Source organism: Nanorana parkeri, unplaced genomic scaffold (genome assembly GCF_000935625.1).
Source record: "Nanorana parkeri isolate BGI_ZX_2015 unplaced genomic scaffold, ASM93562v1 scaffold2016, whole genome shotgun sequence".
Taxonomy (NCBI): Eukaryota; Metazoa; Chordata; class Amphibia; order Anura; family Dicroglossidae; genus Nanorana; species Nanorana parkeri.
In genome coordinates this window covers 64,892-78,110 of record NW_017308284.1, presented here as the reverse complement: position 1 = coordinate 78,110, position 13,219 = coordinate 64,892, and the positions used below count along the sequence as shown (strand labels likewise).

The 13,219-nt window shown below is 41.3% G+C and overlaps 1 protein-coding gene across 1 annotated transcript in view; it reads right to left on the bottom strand.

Annotated features, from left to right (window-relative positions):
* CIT (citron rho-interacting serine/threonine kinase) overlaps nucleotides 1-13,219 on the bottom strand; it is a 114,821-nt gene that overhangs the window by 71,307 nt on the left and 30,295 nt on the right. The window contains exons 10-13 of the mRNA XM_018572389.1: nucleotides 12,722-12,905; nucleotides 8,254-8,359; nucleotides 7,355-7,498; nucleotides 1,903-2,022 (exon numbers count right to left, since the gene is read on the bottom strand). Coding sequence (XP_018427891.1) covers nucleotides 1,903-2,022; nucleotides 7,355-7,498; nucleotides 8,254-8,359; nucleotides 12,722-12,905 — 554 coding nt within the window. The remainder of the gene's footprint in view (nucleotides 1-1,902; nucleotides 2,023-7,354; nucleotides 7,499-8,253; nucleotides 8,360-12,721; nucleotides 12,906-13,219) is intronic.

The following is a 13,219-nucleotide window of genomic DNA, read 5'->3' as shown; positions in this document are numbered from 1 at the left end:
AGCGATCAGTGATCGCTGACTGTTTGTAAATAATTGAGGACCAAGTATGTTTACGGTATCCCCAATAATGAATGATTATTAAGTGCTCTACATCACATGTTCATTCATTATTGTGGCTATAGTAATCATACTATCTCCACAAGTTATGAATGAACAGGAACACTCAGTATAGAGGCTTCCTGTTCATTCATAACAGGGGCTGCAGAAAAAGAGATTAAAGGACTCTGTGTCCTCAATCTCTTTTTCTATTTTAAAAGGGAAATATCAGGGCTCTGTTTAGACCACTGATATTTCTCCAGAGCCCCTGACAGAAAAATAAAAAATATTTATTAAAAAATAAATAAAAATATACATTAAAAAAGATATATAGACATACATAAAACACACAACCTTCATACAATCTATGTCAACCTTTTAAGCCTGCTGTCTCTATTTACACCCACTTCCCCATGCAGACGCCTATTGACAAAATGACATCATCACGCAGTGCATGAACATCAATTACATCATCAGGTTTAGGATGTAATTACTTTGCTTTCTTTCTGTTGCAGCTTTTTACACATCACTTCCTGTCTCAGGATAATTTTTGTTAATGGAGCAGCAGGAGGGGGCAGGGCGAGGTCGGATCAGGAAGGGGCAGGGCCAGGGTGCCGTAGGAAGCAGTGTCACCGAAGAGCCGTCGGGCTGCGGAGGAGGCCAGGTCCTGCAGCACCAGTCCAGCGGTGGGGGAGGCCGGGGACCAAGCAGCAGGTAAGGTGATCACACTGCTCCTAAAAAGGACCCTGCAGAGCCCAGCATGGATTCTGCACAGCCCACCTGAGAGTCTCTGGTGGGCTGTGCAGGATGTGTGGTGGGCACTTATCACATATCACTTATATGAATGTGGATATATTAATATATTGAAGACTATTAGTCCAGACACTGAAAATATTATTTAAAGCTCAGGGACCCATACAGCTTTCACTAACACAGATTTATTTGATCACACAGATCACAGTTTAGAGAAACATTTATTTATTCACAAGTTTATATATGAAGTTTATTTATTAATCATTTATCCATTTATCACAATTGAATGGAGGAGGAGTTGGTTCTCCTTGATTTAATTTTACCTAGCGCAACATACTAGCAATTGACTTTCAAGCGCCCACCACACATCCTGCAACGATCTGCAGCATCTCAGGCTGGGGGTGTGCATGATCTGTGGTGGGCTCTGCAGGGTCTCGGGGCTTTGCGGGGTGCCCTAGTTTCGTCTTGCCTAGAGCAGACCCAAGCCAGAATACACCACTGAGTATCGGCACTGGTATCTGAACTGATATCTGCACATCCCTAGCAGGTATTATTTTAACAAAAGCTGCAGATCTGAAAATTACTTTTGGAATCATATTAACAAGTTAAGTATTATATGAAATTTAGTGATTGGACTTCCATATGCTTTCACCTAACTTGCTTTTATGTTTACCTCCTCCAACACCTAACCGAATTCCTAAAGTGAGCTCTTAACACTTAACTCCTTAATACAGAGCGTTAAATCCTGACCTTTACCTCTTTATTTCCGGAGCTCAACACTGAGCTACCTAAACCCCTAAGTAGTCCCTTTTGCATCATACTCACCTCATCCTGTGCAGAGAGACTATATGCTGAAAGATAAAAAGCCCCACTCTGAAATATAATGCCAAGATTCTAGCACTATAAGCTTCTGGTAGAGAAGTTAATGAAGTGCAATAAAGTGAGTTTAAACAGTCAAAAATCAAAAAACATATAAATGTAAGTCTAGTTAAGCAGTGTTTTGTGAACACTACTTTGTAAAAGTAGTGTATGCTAGACATCTTCAAACTGGATAACAGTGAGGTCCTTCCCTGGGAGATTTCTAAACTAATTAATGCAGGAGATAGACTGTACCTGCTCCTTAATATCCTGAAGCTTTCTGCTCTGTTCTCGGATGTCATGTAAGAGCTGAAGAGCTTTGTCATCCTCCTGGGAAACCTCCATTCGGGCCTGCTCCAGGCTGCGCTTTAAACTCTGCAACATGGAACATTTTAAATGCATAATACATTTAAATTAAACTTATTAGCAAGGAACAGAAGCCATGTTCAAAAACAAAATCTGCTAAGAAGTTTCAACAATCCATGTACTAAAACATTCCAACTAGAAATAGAGCCACTATAGTTTTCCAAAAATGTTTTGTCTAGCTAGTAACAAAATGCATACATTGTAGGTAACGGTCATATATTTGTAAACAATTCAAGCAAATTTGTTACAAATTCAGGAATGGAAAGGCAAAATTAGCTAGCCAAACCAACTACATGTTAAAATAAGATTTAAACCATAAGAGAAATCACACCTGGTTGCCATTTGATGTTTTCTTCAATAAAGTCCTTATTTATCAGCCACTTGGAAGTTGTTCAAAATGATTTCTAGCCAAATATGTGGCAGTGACATTTAGAAAAACAGATATTTCACGAACTGTTTCTGCAGTATATCACCCATTTTGAGTACTCACCATGCAGAGGTGATGGCTACAAGAAAAAAACACCTTGTGGGTAAGAGATAAATGTCTCTAATAGGTTTAAAACAGGGGAATGAACAGGGGTAGCTACATAGGAGAGACACAGAACAAAGGTCCTAAATCAAGGAATGACAGGCCAATAGTCTGTAAAATAAAATAACAGCAAGAGCAGGGACATGGTGCAGAGTATCAAATGTCAGTCCAGTCCAAGCTGTAGAAAGGAGAGGATTTATCCCACAGAGAGAATATCCTATGGTGGAGGCTCCAAGATTCACACCAAGTGAAGTAAGCTATCAATGTGTTAGTAGGCTTCCTAGCTTTTAACATGGTGAGAATCACCAATTCACAGATGTCCCTGTCTCTCAGAAAAAGGGCTTCAACAGCGATGCATTAAAGCCAGCTATCGTGAAGCAGGAAGATAAATTGGTCCTTCAATAAAGCGGATTCAGATGATCTGGAACCCACAGAGCATCCACTAAGACTCTTAATCAGAGTACCACATCCCTTGTTAGTTTAAAGCAATGAGGATCACTGGAATGCTCTCCATCTTGATCTTGCAGGAAGAGGAAGACATTTCAGAGGGAGGAAACACAAAAGTAGGGTGTACTGATCCCACAGAGCCAAGAACGTCAACTGCTATTGCTAGAGCCGTGGTTCTCAACTGGTGGGTCGCTGCATGCCTTCCACCAGGCGAGAGGCTCCTCAGCCTCCTAGCGCAGCACTGTTAGTTCTTGCATTTCCATTCACTTGAATGGTACCCCAAACGCACCTCCTGCCCAATTTGTTTGCATGCACCAGAACGTGCGGTACTGCAAAGCTATGCGCTCCAGTGCGGTGCAACTTGAGTTGTGACTTAATGACCAAGGTCCTGAGGTTATATAGCTTGAGAACCACTGTCCTAGAGTATTCATTTACCTGGACATAAACTTGTCCAGTTTGTCAAACCTCTAGTTCAGGAGTACATTTTACAGCATCTCTCACCTGTGACACAGGTCCTGGAACACCACTGGGTGTAGGAACCACTTCCCCGGGTAAGACACTGCAGTCTGAGAAAGTCTGCTTGCATTGTAGGGGGCTGGAGTGAAATTGGGCAAATGGGACTGCCTCATAAGAGGCTACTAAACGGACCTGGGACTCCTGGGCTGAAAAGCACAAGTCTGTGCTCCAAGAGTTTGAAGTTTCTCCTAAAGGAGAAATTACTTCAGCTGTATCTAGGACTAGACCAAGATAGTCCAAATGATAAGTTTCATTACTTATATTTGAAGCTTCAGGATCCCACTATTGCAATGTCTGGACAGTCAAGACCGCGTTGTCCAGCAGATAAGATGCCAAATGACAGTGCCAACTAAAATGGCAGGGAACCCACAACAGCTGTGAGCTGGAAATACGGACGACATGCAGGTATGCGTCTTTGATGTACACAGAAGCTAGGAAATCTCCATAGTGAAGAGATGTTATGACAGATCTGGTGGATTCCATTTGGAAATACTGAGCTTGAATAAAGACTTTCAGTGGTTTGAGATCCATGATAGGGTAACCCCTTGTGCTTGGGAACTGAACAGGTTGGAGTGAAACCTGTAACTCTGTTTGGTCACGGGAACTGTGACAATGACACCTTGATCTAGAAGCCCTTAAAGGGCTCAGTGGAGATATGCTAATCTGTGCGATGACACAGGAATGTTGGATGTGAGAAATGGAGAAGTGTGCTGGGAGCGAAACTCTAGCTTGCAGTCCCTGAAAACTGGAGATAAGAGTTGTCTATGTGATTGCAAAGACCATCATATGTCTCCCCACTTTGGAAAGTGGGGGCGCACCTTCATTCAAAAGGAAGGCTTGTCTGAGGGTTTGGCAAACTTCGAGCCCTCAACCTTGCAGGTGAACTGGGAGTCAAGCTTGGGGGGTTTGGAGGAGTTATACAATGAAAAGGACATCTCTTAACCTCCAGCGAGGAAAAGCTTTTCCAGTCAGTGCCATTGCCACCAGTAGTTTTCTTGATAATGATGGTATCCAGAGTAGATCCAAAGAGACTTTGTTCATCAACATGCAGAGCAGACACTTTTTAGACAAGGCTTCCTTAGTGCATCAATTTAATCAAAGTGTCCTTTGCACAAACAGACCTATGTAGGAGAGGAGACAGGAAACTTCCAGTAGTCAACCACAACAATAGCTTAAAGTAACAATTATTCGCTCCAGTCTTAGTCTGAGTGACGACATTTGGCAATAAATGGACTTTTTTTTTATTTCAACGTTAATTCGGTGTGCTGGTGACATCTCTATCAAGCTTTGTTACGAACCGTGCCATCCGTGGTCACTACAAGAACCCAATCGTATCATACTGGGGATATCCAGTAAGGAATGCAGCAAGTCACCTCTTCAATGTTTTCCTTGAAGGCAAGTCTCATCACCTGCTGGGTTGGGTCAGAAGCTGTTAAGGCTACTGGCAGACCAGATACAGAATCTGCAAAGGGAAAGTGCTTGTGGGCCCTGTGGTCAGAGCCAGCAAATAACTGGGTGATTAAAGCCATAAAGTATAACTATAGTAAAAACCTCAGCCGAGAGGGCAGAGGAAATGGCCACATCGGACGAAGCTAGAGAAGACTCCAAACATGAGAAAGTCTCTAGGATCGGAAGGCCACATTGTGACCGTGAAGGGGTTAGGCAACTTAAGTTCAGGGTAGAAGCCTAGGCCTCAGGTACTCACTAAGCCTGAGCAGCTGGAAGTAGGTATGGGTCGGATGACTGCGGTTACTGTAAGCAGGCAGCAGGGACAAACCAAAGAATAGAGTTCTATGTGGTTTGTTGCAATTGCAGGAGCAGCAAATGGGGAGATGCTTCTGCAACACTGAAGGCCAGGAAAGAGAGGACAGATCGCATGCATGCAAGACTCCAACCAACAGATGACATCAGTGCTCAGTCCCTCAGCGTTAAGGAACAGGTGGAAAGCAAACATTTGTAAAGGTGCCCTGCGATCAAAACAAATGAGGTAGCTCTCAGGGCTCAGTCAGCTGAATGAAAAGCAAAAGCACCTTGCTTTACAAATGTAAGTGGAAAAATTGCCTGAAAATTTGATAAATTAGGCAAACCATATGCAAAATGATTTCTCTTGTGAAGACATTTTTGGTGATGCAAACTAGTAGGTTATAAATAGGAGAAAAAAAGAGAACTTTACCGTTGTTCTCCTATCAGACAGTATAGAGGCTTTGTAAGTGGTACTATGGCTTTCTTTCTGTAGCAGTGATGGTGACCACTACACACCACATGGTAACATTTAATAGGCACTCAAACACTGCAAAAGCCCTGATATGTTACATTCCCATTGTTTGAGCACAATTACCTTTTCCAATGTAAACATTTTCTACTTTAAGAATCAGCCTCCCCCTTAAAATCTTAAAACCATAAGTAAATACTGTATTTTTCCGTGTATAAGACTATACTTTTTCATAAAAATATTTACCTAAAAATAGGGGGGCGTCCTATACACGGGGGGCCGAGAGGAGAACCGCGGTTGCGAAACTGCCGATACCTCTGCAAACTAGCCTCACGAGTGAAACTTTCCAATTGCAGAGACAAGCTAACAGGTTTCCTCCAATCATGAGCCTTATGTACCCGACGTCAGCTGATGCTGCGGAGAGCCTGTAGCCAGTGGCCAGATGTAACAGGGAGCGGTAATGTCGGAGCATTCTGAGCCCATAAAATGTCAGAAAACAAAAAAAAATCCCGGTAAATACCAATACCAGGAAGCGGCTGTCTTACTGTGCAAAATTTAAACTGGATGTAATCAGTTATGCAAAAGAGTATGGAAAATATTGATTCCTGAATTTTGGGTAAGAAAAGTGGGGGGCGACCTATACATGGGGGCGTCTTATAGACGGAAAAATACGGTACATACTATCCCTACAAAACACCTCGAGAACACTATTCAGATCATGTATTATATAAAAGGTACATCAAAGACTAGTCTAAACACCATGACTACACTATACAGTGTTATTACAAAGTTTAAAAGTTATACAAAAAGCTGAAGGTTTTAAAAGAAAATGTAATCATGCCAGAAGGGCAAGGAAGCAGTGGATATGTCTACTTTCACACACTGTTGAAAATGGCTCTGAAAACTATGGAAGCAGGAATCATTTTTAAGCAGTATTATCTACAAAGCTCCTAAATTTTGTCCATGCTTATATGTCAATGTCCACTTTTTTACATATCCCATTAAACGATCCAATTAGCTTAAGACGGCATAGCTGGTAAAGTAAGAGCTAGTTCACACCAGAACTGCGTGCGTCTGTACAGCTGCAATGCGTTTTGCCACGATTGTACCGCAATTGATGCGTGTTTGGTTTTTATTTGGGGGGTGCTTAAAATGGGATTTAAGGTGCATTTGCATGCGTTTCGGTGCAATCCGATAAAAGCTGTATTTTTTCTGACTGCATCGGAACAGACTGCACTGGTGTGAATAGAGCACCAGAAATTCCATAGAAAAGTATTGTGTTGTATTTTGGCTGCAGAAGCCAAACTGAAGGGACTGCACGACAACTGCATCTAGTGTGAACTAGCCCTAAGAGATACAAGCTGTCATATTTTCTAGTGCAGATTAGAAAATGGTAACCAACATCTGAATAGCGGATACAAATAACACAGATGCTTTTCATTAGCTTGTCTACACTTAACTATAAAAGCAGGTCTCAGATTAATTGTTGCTGGTTACTGCACATCAATGATACTTTAACATGGTTATTAAATAAAGCCTGAATGGCTCTAATACACCCTGAGACCATCTCTAAGCAATCTACGGAGTATGTGGGCATTATATCCACTATCCACTAATGGATATGCTGTGATGCTCACGCTGCATTCTGTGATGTAGGTCGCCAGGTCTTGTTCCAGGAGAGACCTCTGGGTTTCAGATGCTTTTAATTCAACTTCTTTTTGGCTGAGAACACCCTCCACTTCAGACACTCGACGATGTAGTCGAGTCATTTCTTGCTCCATCTGTAACATACACAAAATAAAAAGAGGATTTAACCAGCTCACCGAGAGCCCAAACCAGTGTCTAAAACTGAGAACAACATAATGCCACAACTAGTGCACAGAACTGGTAACAGCGAGCTCACTTCTTCTACTGGTGGGCTCACAAAGTCATCCACAGGGCTGTTGTTCACAAATACACACAGTCCGAAGAAAATCCCCACAGCACACAGGTTTTCAATAAGACAGTCATTTTCACCTGCTTGAGTCCCTTGAGTATTATCCCAAATCCAGCTCTGATGAGAAGACGGTTTGCCTCATCATCACATAAATCAAGAATAAACCATATGAGTCCTTCATAAAGTCTCCAATATGTGGGGGTAATCAGATTCCAACCAGTTGCTTTGCCCAAGATCATAAGTTATGTACAATGCGTAATGTTTAAGGATTTATATGCACAAGGCCTTAAAGTCTTTTTATTTGAGAAAAGTGAAAGACCTCACAGAAATCAGATTATTGTTTCCACCGATGGAGAAAGTTGTCCTCCTCACCCAAAGAAGAGGCTTCCTAAACACGATTTAATGTGGGAGATCCAGAGAAGCCACATGAGACTTTAGAGTTTAAAGAGGGTTTTCAAGCTGAGGGATGTATGCTGGCACAGTGTTGCTGAAAAAAAGTGTTCTACGCCCCAAAAGGATAAAAAAAATTCTTGATTCCCAGGAATGCACTGGAAGGAAATTTCTGCAGCAAACAGGAAGGCCAAGCGCTGGTTTAAATACCTTGTGGCATTTGTCCTGTGTGTCCTGTAGTTCTTTGCTCTTGAGAATTAACTTCTTCTCCATGGAGCTCGTCTTGGCTGGAGAGTCCAAGCCAGACACAATAGACCTACAGAAGAGAACATAAATAAATAATAACAATTTTCATGCGGGAAGACCAGATTATTAGCAATCCATTTATTCTGATGTGAATATCTGCTCATTTTCAAACATTCATCATTTATCACCTTAAAACAATAAGATCCATCCACCCGCCAATCAGATAACTATGTAAACCACTGCTAATTTTAGATCCAGATTTATTCATTTTCCTTTATTACTGACAAACAACTATCAACCAGACTTACATAAAGCATAAGAGCTGCCTACTTAATCCACCAACAATTAATCTAGGATATTAGAAACTCGGGCCTTATGACCAACAGGGCATGCCACCTTCCTTTTAAAATAATTGTTTGCACAAAGTAATTTGAGAGAATGTTTACTATTAAACATACATCAACAGAATAACCATAAATGTATGAATTGTATAATGCCTGAAGAAGGGCCAAGCCCGCTCCTGTGTTGGGCTACAATCTCGCACTTAGTTTACTCATTTGTATTGAGATTGTAGTCCATCACGGGAGTGAGCTTGGAGCAGTGGCTACTTTACAACACACAGCGACCATGGGGAACAAAAGTAGCCACCCTCCAGAAGGAAGGACAGTGTCATCATGAACTCAGAGATGATTTGAGAATCTACAGCTGAGTGATACAAAAATAAAATACATTTTTGTTAATAGTTTAGGTACTTGAATGCAGTTTTAAGTTTTAACTCCTGAGTTTCGCTTCACTTTAAGTTGACCAATAAAGGGTATCACCTAAAACTCCAAACTTTCTGCATTAATCAATGTCTAACACGGTACAAGACTACTAAACTCATGAACAAAAATTTAATATATTGCAGTTTACAAGTCCTTAGATGCAGCTACTGCATTGGTTTTCTTTTTTAAAGTTAAGCACATTTCCAGCAACTACAGAAGTCCATCCATGAAATGTCCTTGCTACTAAATATTCCATGGCCAATGGTTAGTGGTATTATAACAAAGTGGAAGCAACTGGGAACAGCAGCAACTCAGCCACAAAGTGGTAGGTCACGTAAAATGACAGAGCAGGGTCAGAGCATGCTGAAGCGCACAGTGCGCAGAAGTCACCAACTGTCTGCAGAGTCAATAGCTACAGACCTCCAAACTTCTTGTGGTCTTCAGATTGGCACAACAGAAGTGCGTAGAGAGCTTCATGGAATGGGTTTCCATGGCCGAGCAGCTGTATCCAAGCCTTACATCACCAAGTGCAAGGCAAAGCGTCGGATGCAGTGGTGTAAAGCACGCCTCTACTGGACTCTAGAGAAGTGTCGTCTGGAGTGACGAATCACGCTTCTCTGTCTGGCAATTGCCATGAGAACGGTACTTGGCTGACTGCATTGTGCCAAGTATAAAGTTTGGTGGAGGGGGGATTATGGTGTGGGGTTGTTTTTCAGAGGTTGGGCTTGGCCCCTTAGTTCCAGTGAAGGGAACTCTTAAGGCATCAGCATACCAAGACATTTTGGACAATGTCATGCTCCCAACTTTGTGGGAACAGTTTGGGGATGGCTCCTTCCTGTTCCAACATGACTGCGCACCAGTGCACAAAGCAAGGTCCATAACGACATGGACGAGCGAGTTTCGGGTGGAGGAACTTGACTGGCCTGCACAGAGTCCTGACCTCAACCTGATAGAACACCTTTGGGATGAATTAGGGCGGAGACTGTGAGCCAGACCTTCTCATCCAACATCAGTACCTGACCTCACAAATGCGCTTCTGGAAGAATGATCAAACATTCCCATAGACACACTTCTAAACCTTGTGGACGCCTTCACAGAAGAGTTGAAGCTGTTATAGCTGCAAAGGGTGGGCCAACTCAATACTGAACCCTACGGGCTAAGACTGGGATGCCATTAAAGTTCGTGTGTGTAAAGGCCGGCGTCCCAATACTTTTGGGAATATAGTGTATATGTAGATAGTCATTAATTGTGATACAAGTGCTCAGTTTTATGTTATAATATAATGTATATTTTGTTTGCGTGCTTTGTCATTTGTGAACGACCTGTTGGGAGTGGATTTAGGCTATATTATATAGTAATGACTCTTGTTTAGCAGTACCGATTACTTATGATTGTCAATAAAAGTTTTGTTTTTAATCATTTAGATTCCCTAGAGCAGCATTCTGGGGTACTTGTTTGATGTATCCTTACATTAACAATTATAAACTACTTCCTTCTATTTCAAAGAATTTATATTTATACTCAGGAAAGATGCTAAATTAAAATTGCAAGTAGACGTAGTGGGCTACGCAATCCCATATGAAGATAGGTAGATTAAAGAAAAGCTTTCTTAAAAGAACCCATCTTGTCTTCTTGAACAGTTGAGTAAAAAAAATAAAACGTAAAATCCATGAGAACAATACAATTATGCCTTACACTGAAATACAGATATTAATTTTACATTTGAACGAGTTCAGGCGAAAATCAACAAAATATTAACTTAAGTCATGTAAAGTTAATCTAGTTCAGGAGCAATGCTTGCATTATTTCCATGCAAATTGCATAGGGAAGGTGTTCAAGGAAACCTGTACTGAAAAATACAGGGGCTAACATCCTTTTGAAAATGTTAGTTGCCTGGCTGTCTCTGGCTACAATATTCTAAGCCACCAACCTGGAACAAGTATCCAGCAGCCAAAATCAGAGTGGAGCTAGAACTCAGGATCTGCATATTAGTTATGGAGTTAATTATTCAAATAGTACTAAAGAAACTGGATCAGCATGACTGTCAGACAACCAGCATTGTCAGGTCACAAAATGCACTTACACATTTTCTCAGTACATGTTTTAGGCAAACTGCATGTCTACTTTATAGATCCATTCATGTCACTGGGTTCTGTTCTCCAAAGCAAATGCATTTTGAAAGTACCCTGCATGCTGCAGTTTGGTGTGTATTAACCTACAATTTCCCACCCAAGTCACCTAAAAGGAAACGCTCCAAATCACATTGCATTTGTAAACATAAACTGGCTCGTAATCACATCTAGTGAGACAAACACTAACTAATCCTTACATAGTGAAAGGGAAAACAGGTGACATTGGAGATGAAAGAAAAAAAAAAAACCACAAAAAAAACAAATCTGTGCTTTATATCACTCAAGCTCCAGATCAATATATTAACACATGTTCAAATAATCTGAAGATAACTTATAACACAGGCGAAAAGAGCTATCAAATGTTACTGTTTACATTGTAATCTAGTAGAGTGACAAAAAGGAAAAGTGGAAGCAGCCAAACGGGTTCTGTTTTGTATTTTTAAAGCATGCTCTTGAAAAATGACATGAAATTGAATCCGATTGGTCCTTGTGGGCCACATGTCACAAGGGTTCATATCACAGAAACCCTCCCTTGTATAAACAAGTATAATAAAGTTTGAAATATCTGATAATGATGGGCAGAGTATAGAAAGGGAAAAAAAAGCATGTTATCCATTCTAAGCTTTTTGTTCATGTCTTTTTAATATTGAGTCAGAGGGAGAAAAAAAAAATCTTTGCCACGCACGTCCTAGACTAGTCTCAAAATAGAAGGGCAATTTAGTATGAAGCTCACGAATGCATAAACAGTGATTGCATAACAGCAGCCAGGTTATTAAAGTGCTGCTACACTTGATACAATGTAGATGTGTCACACTTGCACTGCTGCGGGAACTATGCAGATGAATTTGCTTGTATAGAATATCAAACACCCATCAGAAAACCTTGATGTGCTCTCTTTTTCGAAGGTGTCATAACCTTAACAAATGAAGAGCTTATTATGTCATCAGCGACGCGGCTCAAGAGCATGCCGTGCAAACTGATCGTAGCGTTACAACATGTTTACTGGTGTTAAACGCTGAAATAAGGGAACCACCCATCCTATATAAAGTTTGCTAGGGGTACCCACTTGCCATAATAAAAAAAAGCAATGCAATAGGGGTTTGTTTGTTTTTTAAAAGGTACAAACGTTAATAGCAAGGAGTGATCTACAGCATCTTTGTGTTAAAGGAGCAAGGAGGTTGCAACCCACAAACTGATTGTGAGGCTTCTTGTGTTCCATACAACATTGACACATACAAATGGCATCTTCATTATTTTATATTTTAATGGTTGGCACTTGGTTTAATTTTAGATTGTTTCAAAACCTCCCTTAGGCTATATAAAGCTTGCATGTCAGACGTTTAAGTGAAACTCAGAATTCTATCATCTGTACAGCAGCAACACTACAGGGGAAAAGGGAAGGATCCAGCTCGTTGTATACGTATTCATGTCAGCAGGGGTAGTGGGATGCAGATGGCATACAAACACCACTGCAGGCCATATCAACCTGCATTCTCCAAGCCAAGTCAGGACAGTCACTCATTCATTTTTACTTACTCAGATTTGGTGAATGCACCAAGAGCCTTGATGTACGAAAAGCCCACGAACGGCAAATCTTCGCCCGAGAAACCTGCAGCGTTCAGGTGGCGCGAAGAGGGTACAGCCCGTAAATTCTTCTCCGGCTCATCAAAATTTGAGGTGTCATCGTCAGACTTTAAGGTAGGAACGAATGGAGGAGGAGCTGGTCAGAATGAGAGAAATGAGGATTACAACCCAGGAACCTGCTTCATTAGCTGCACCAGCACTGCAGCTTGTGCTCTCTCAGGAACTGGCAGACTGAGTCACTGCTATGAAATCTATTACAGCAACAAGATATTAACCCCTCCATTACCTCTGCGCAGGAACATCCGCTCTCTAACACTACTCGTTTCCCTGGATTCTTTCACCTGCCTAGGAAAAGTAACCGATAGCCATATTTTTACATTGCTAATATACGAGGATGTGTCCTGCTTTCTTATTATTCTTGCTGCTGACGACAAGATGGTATCTAGGTAT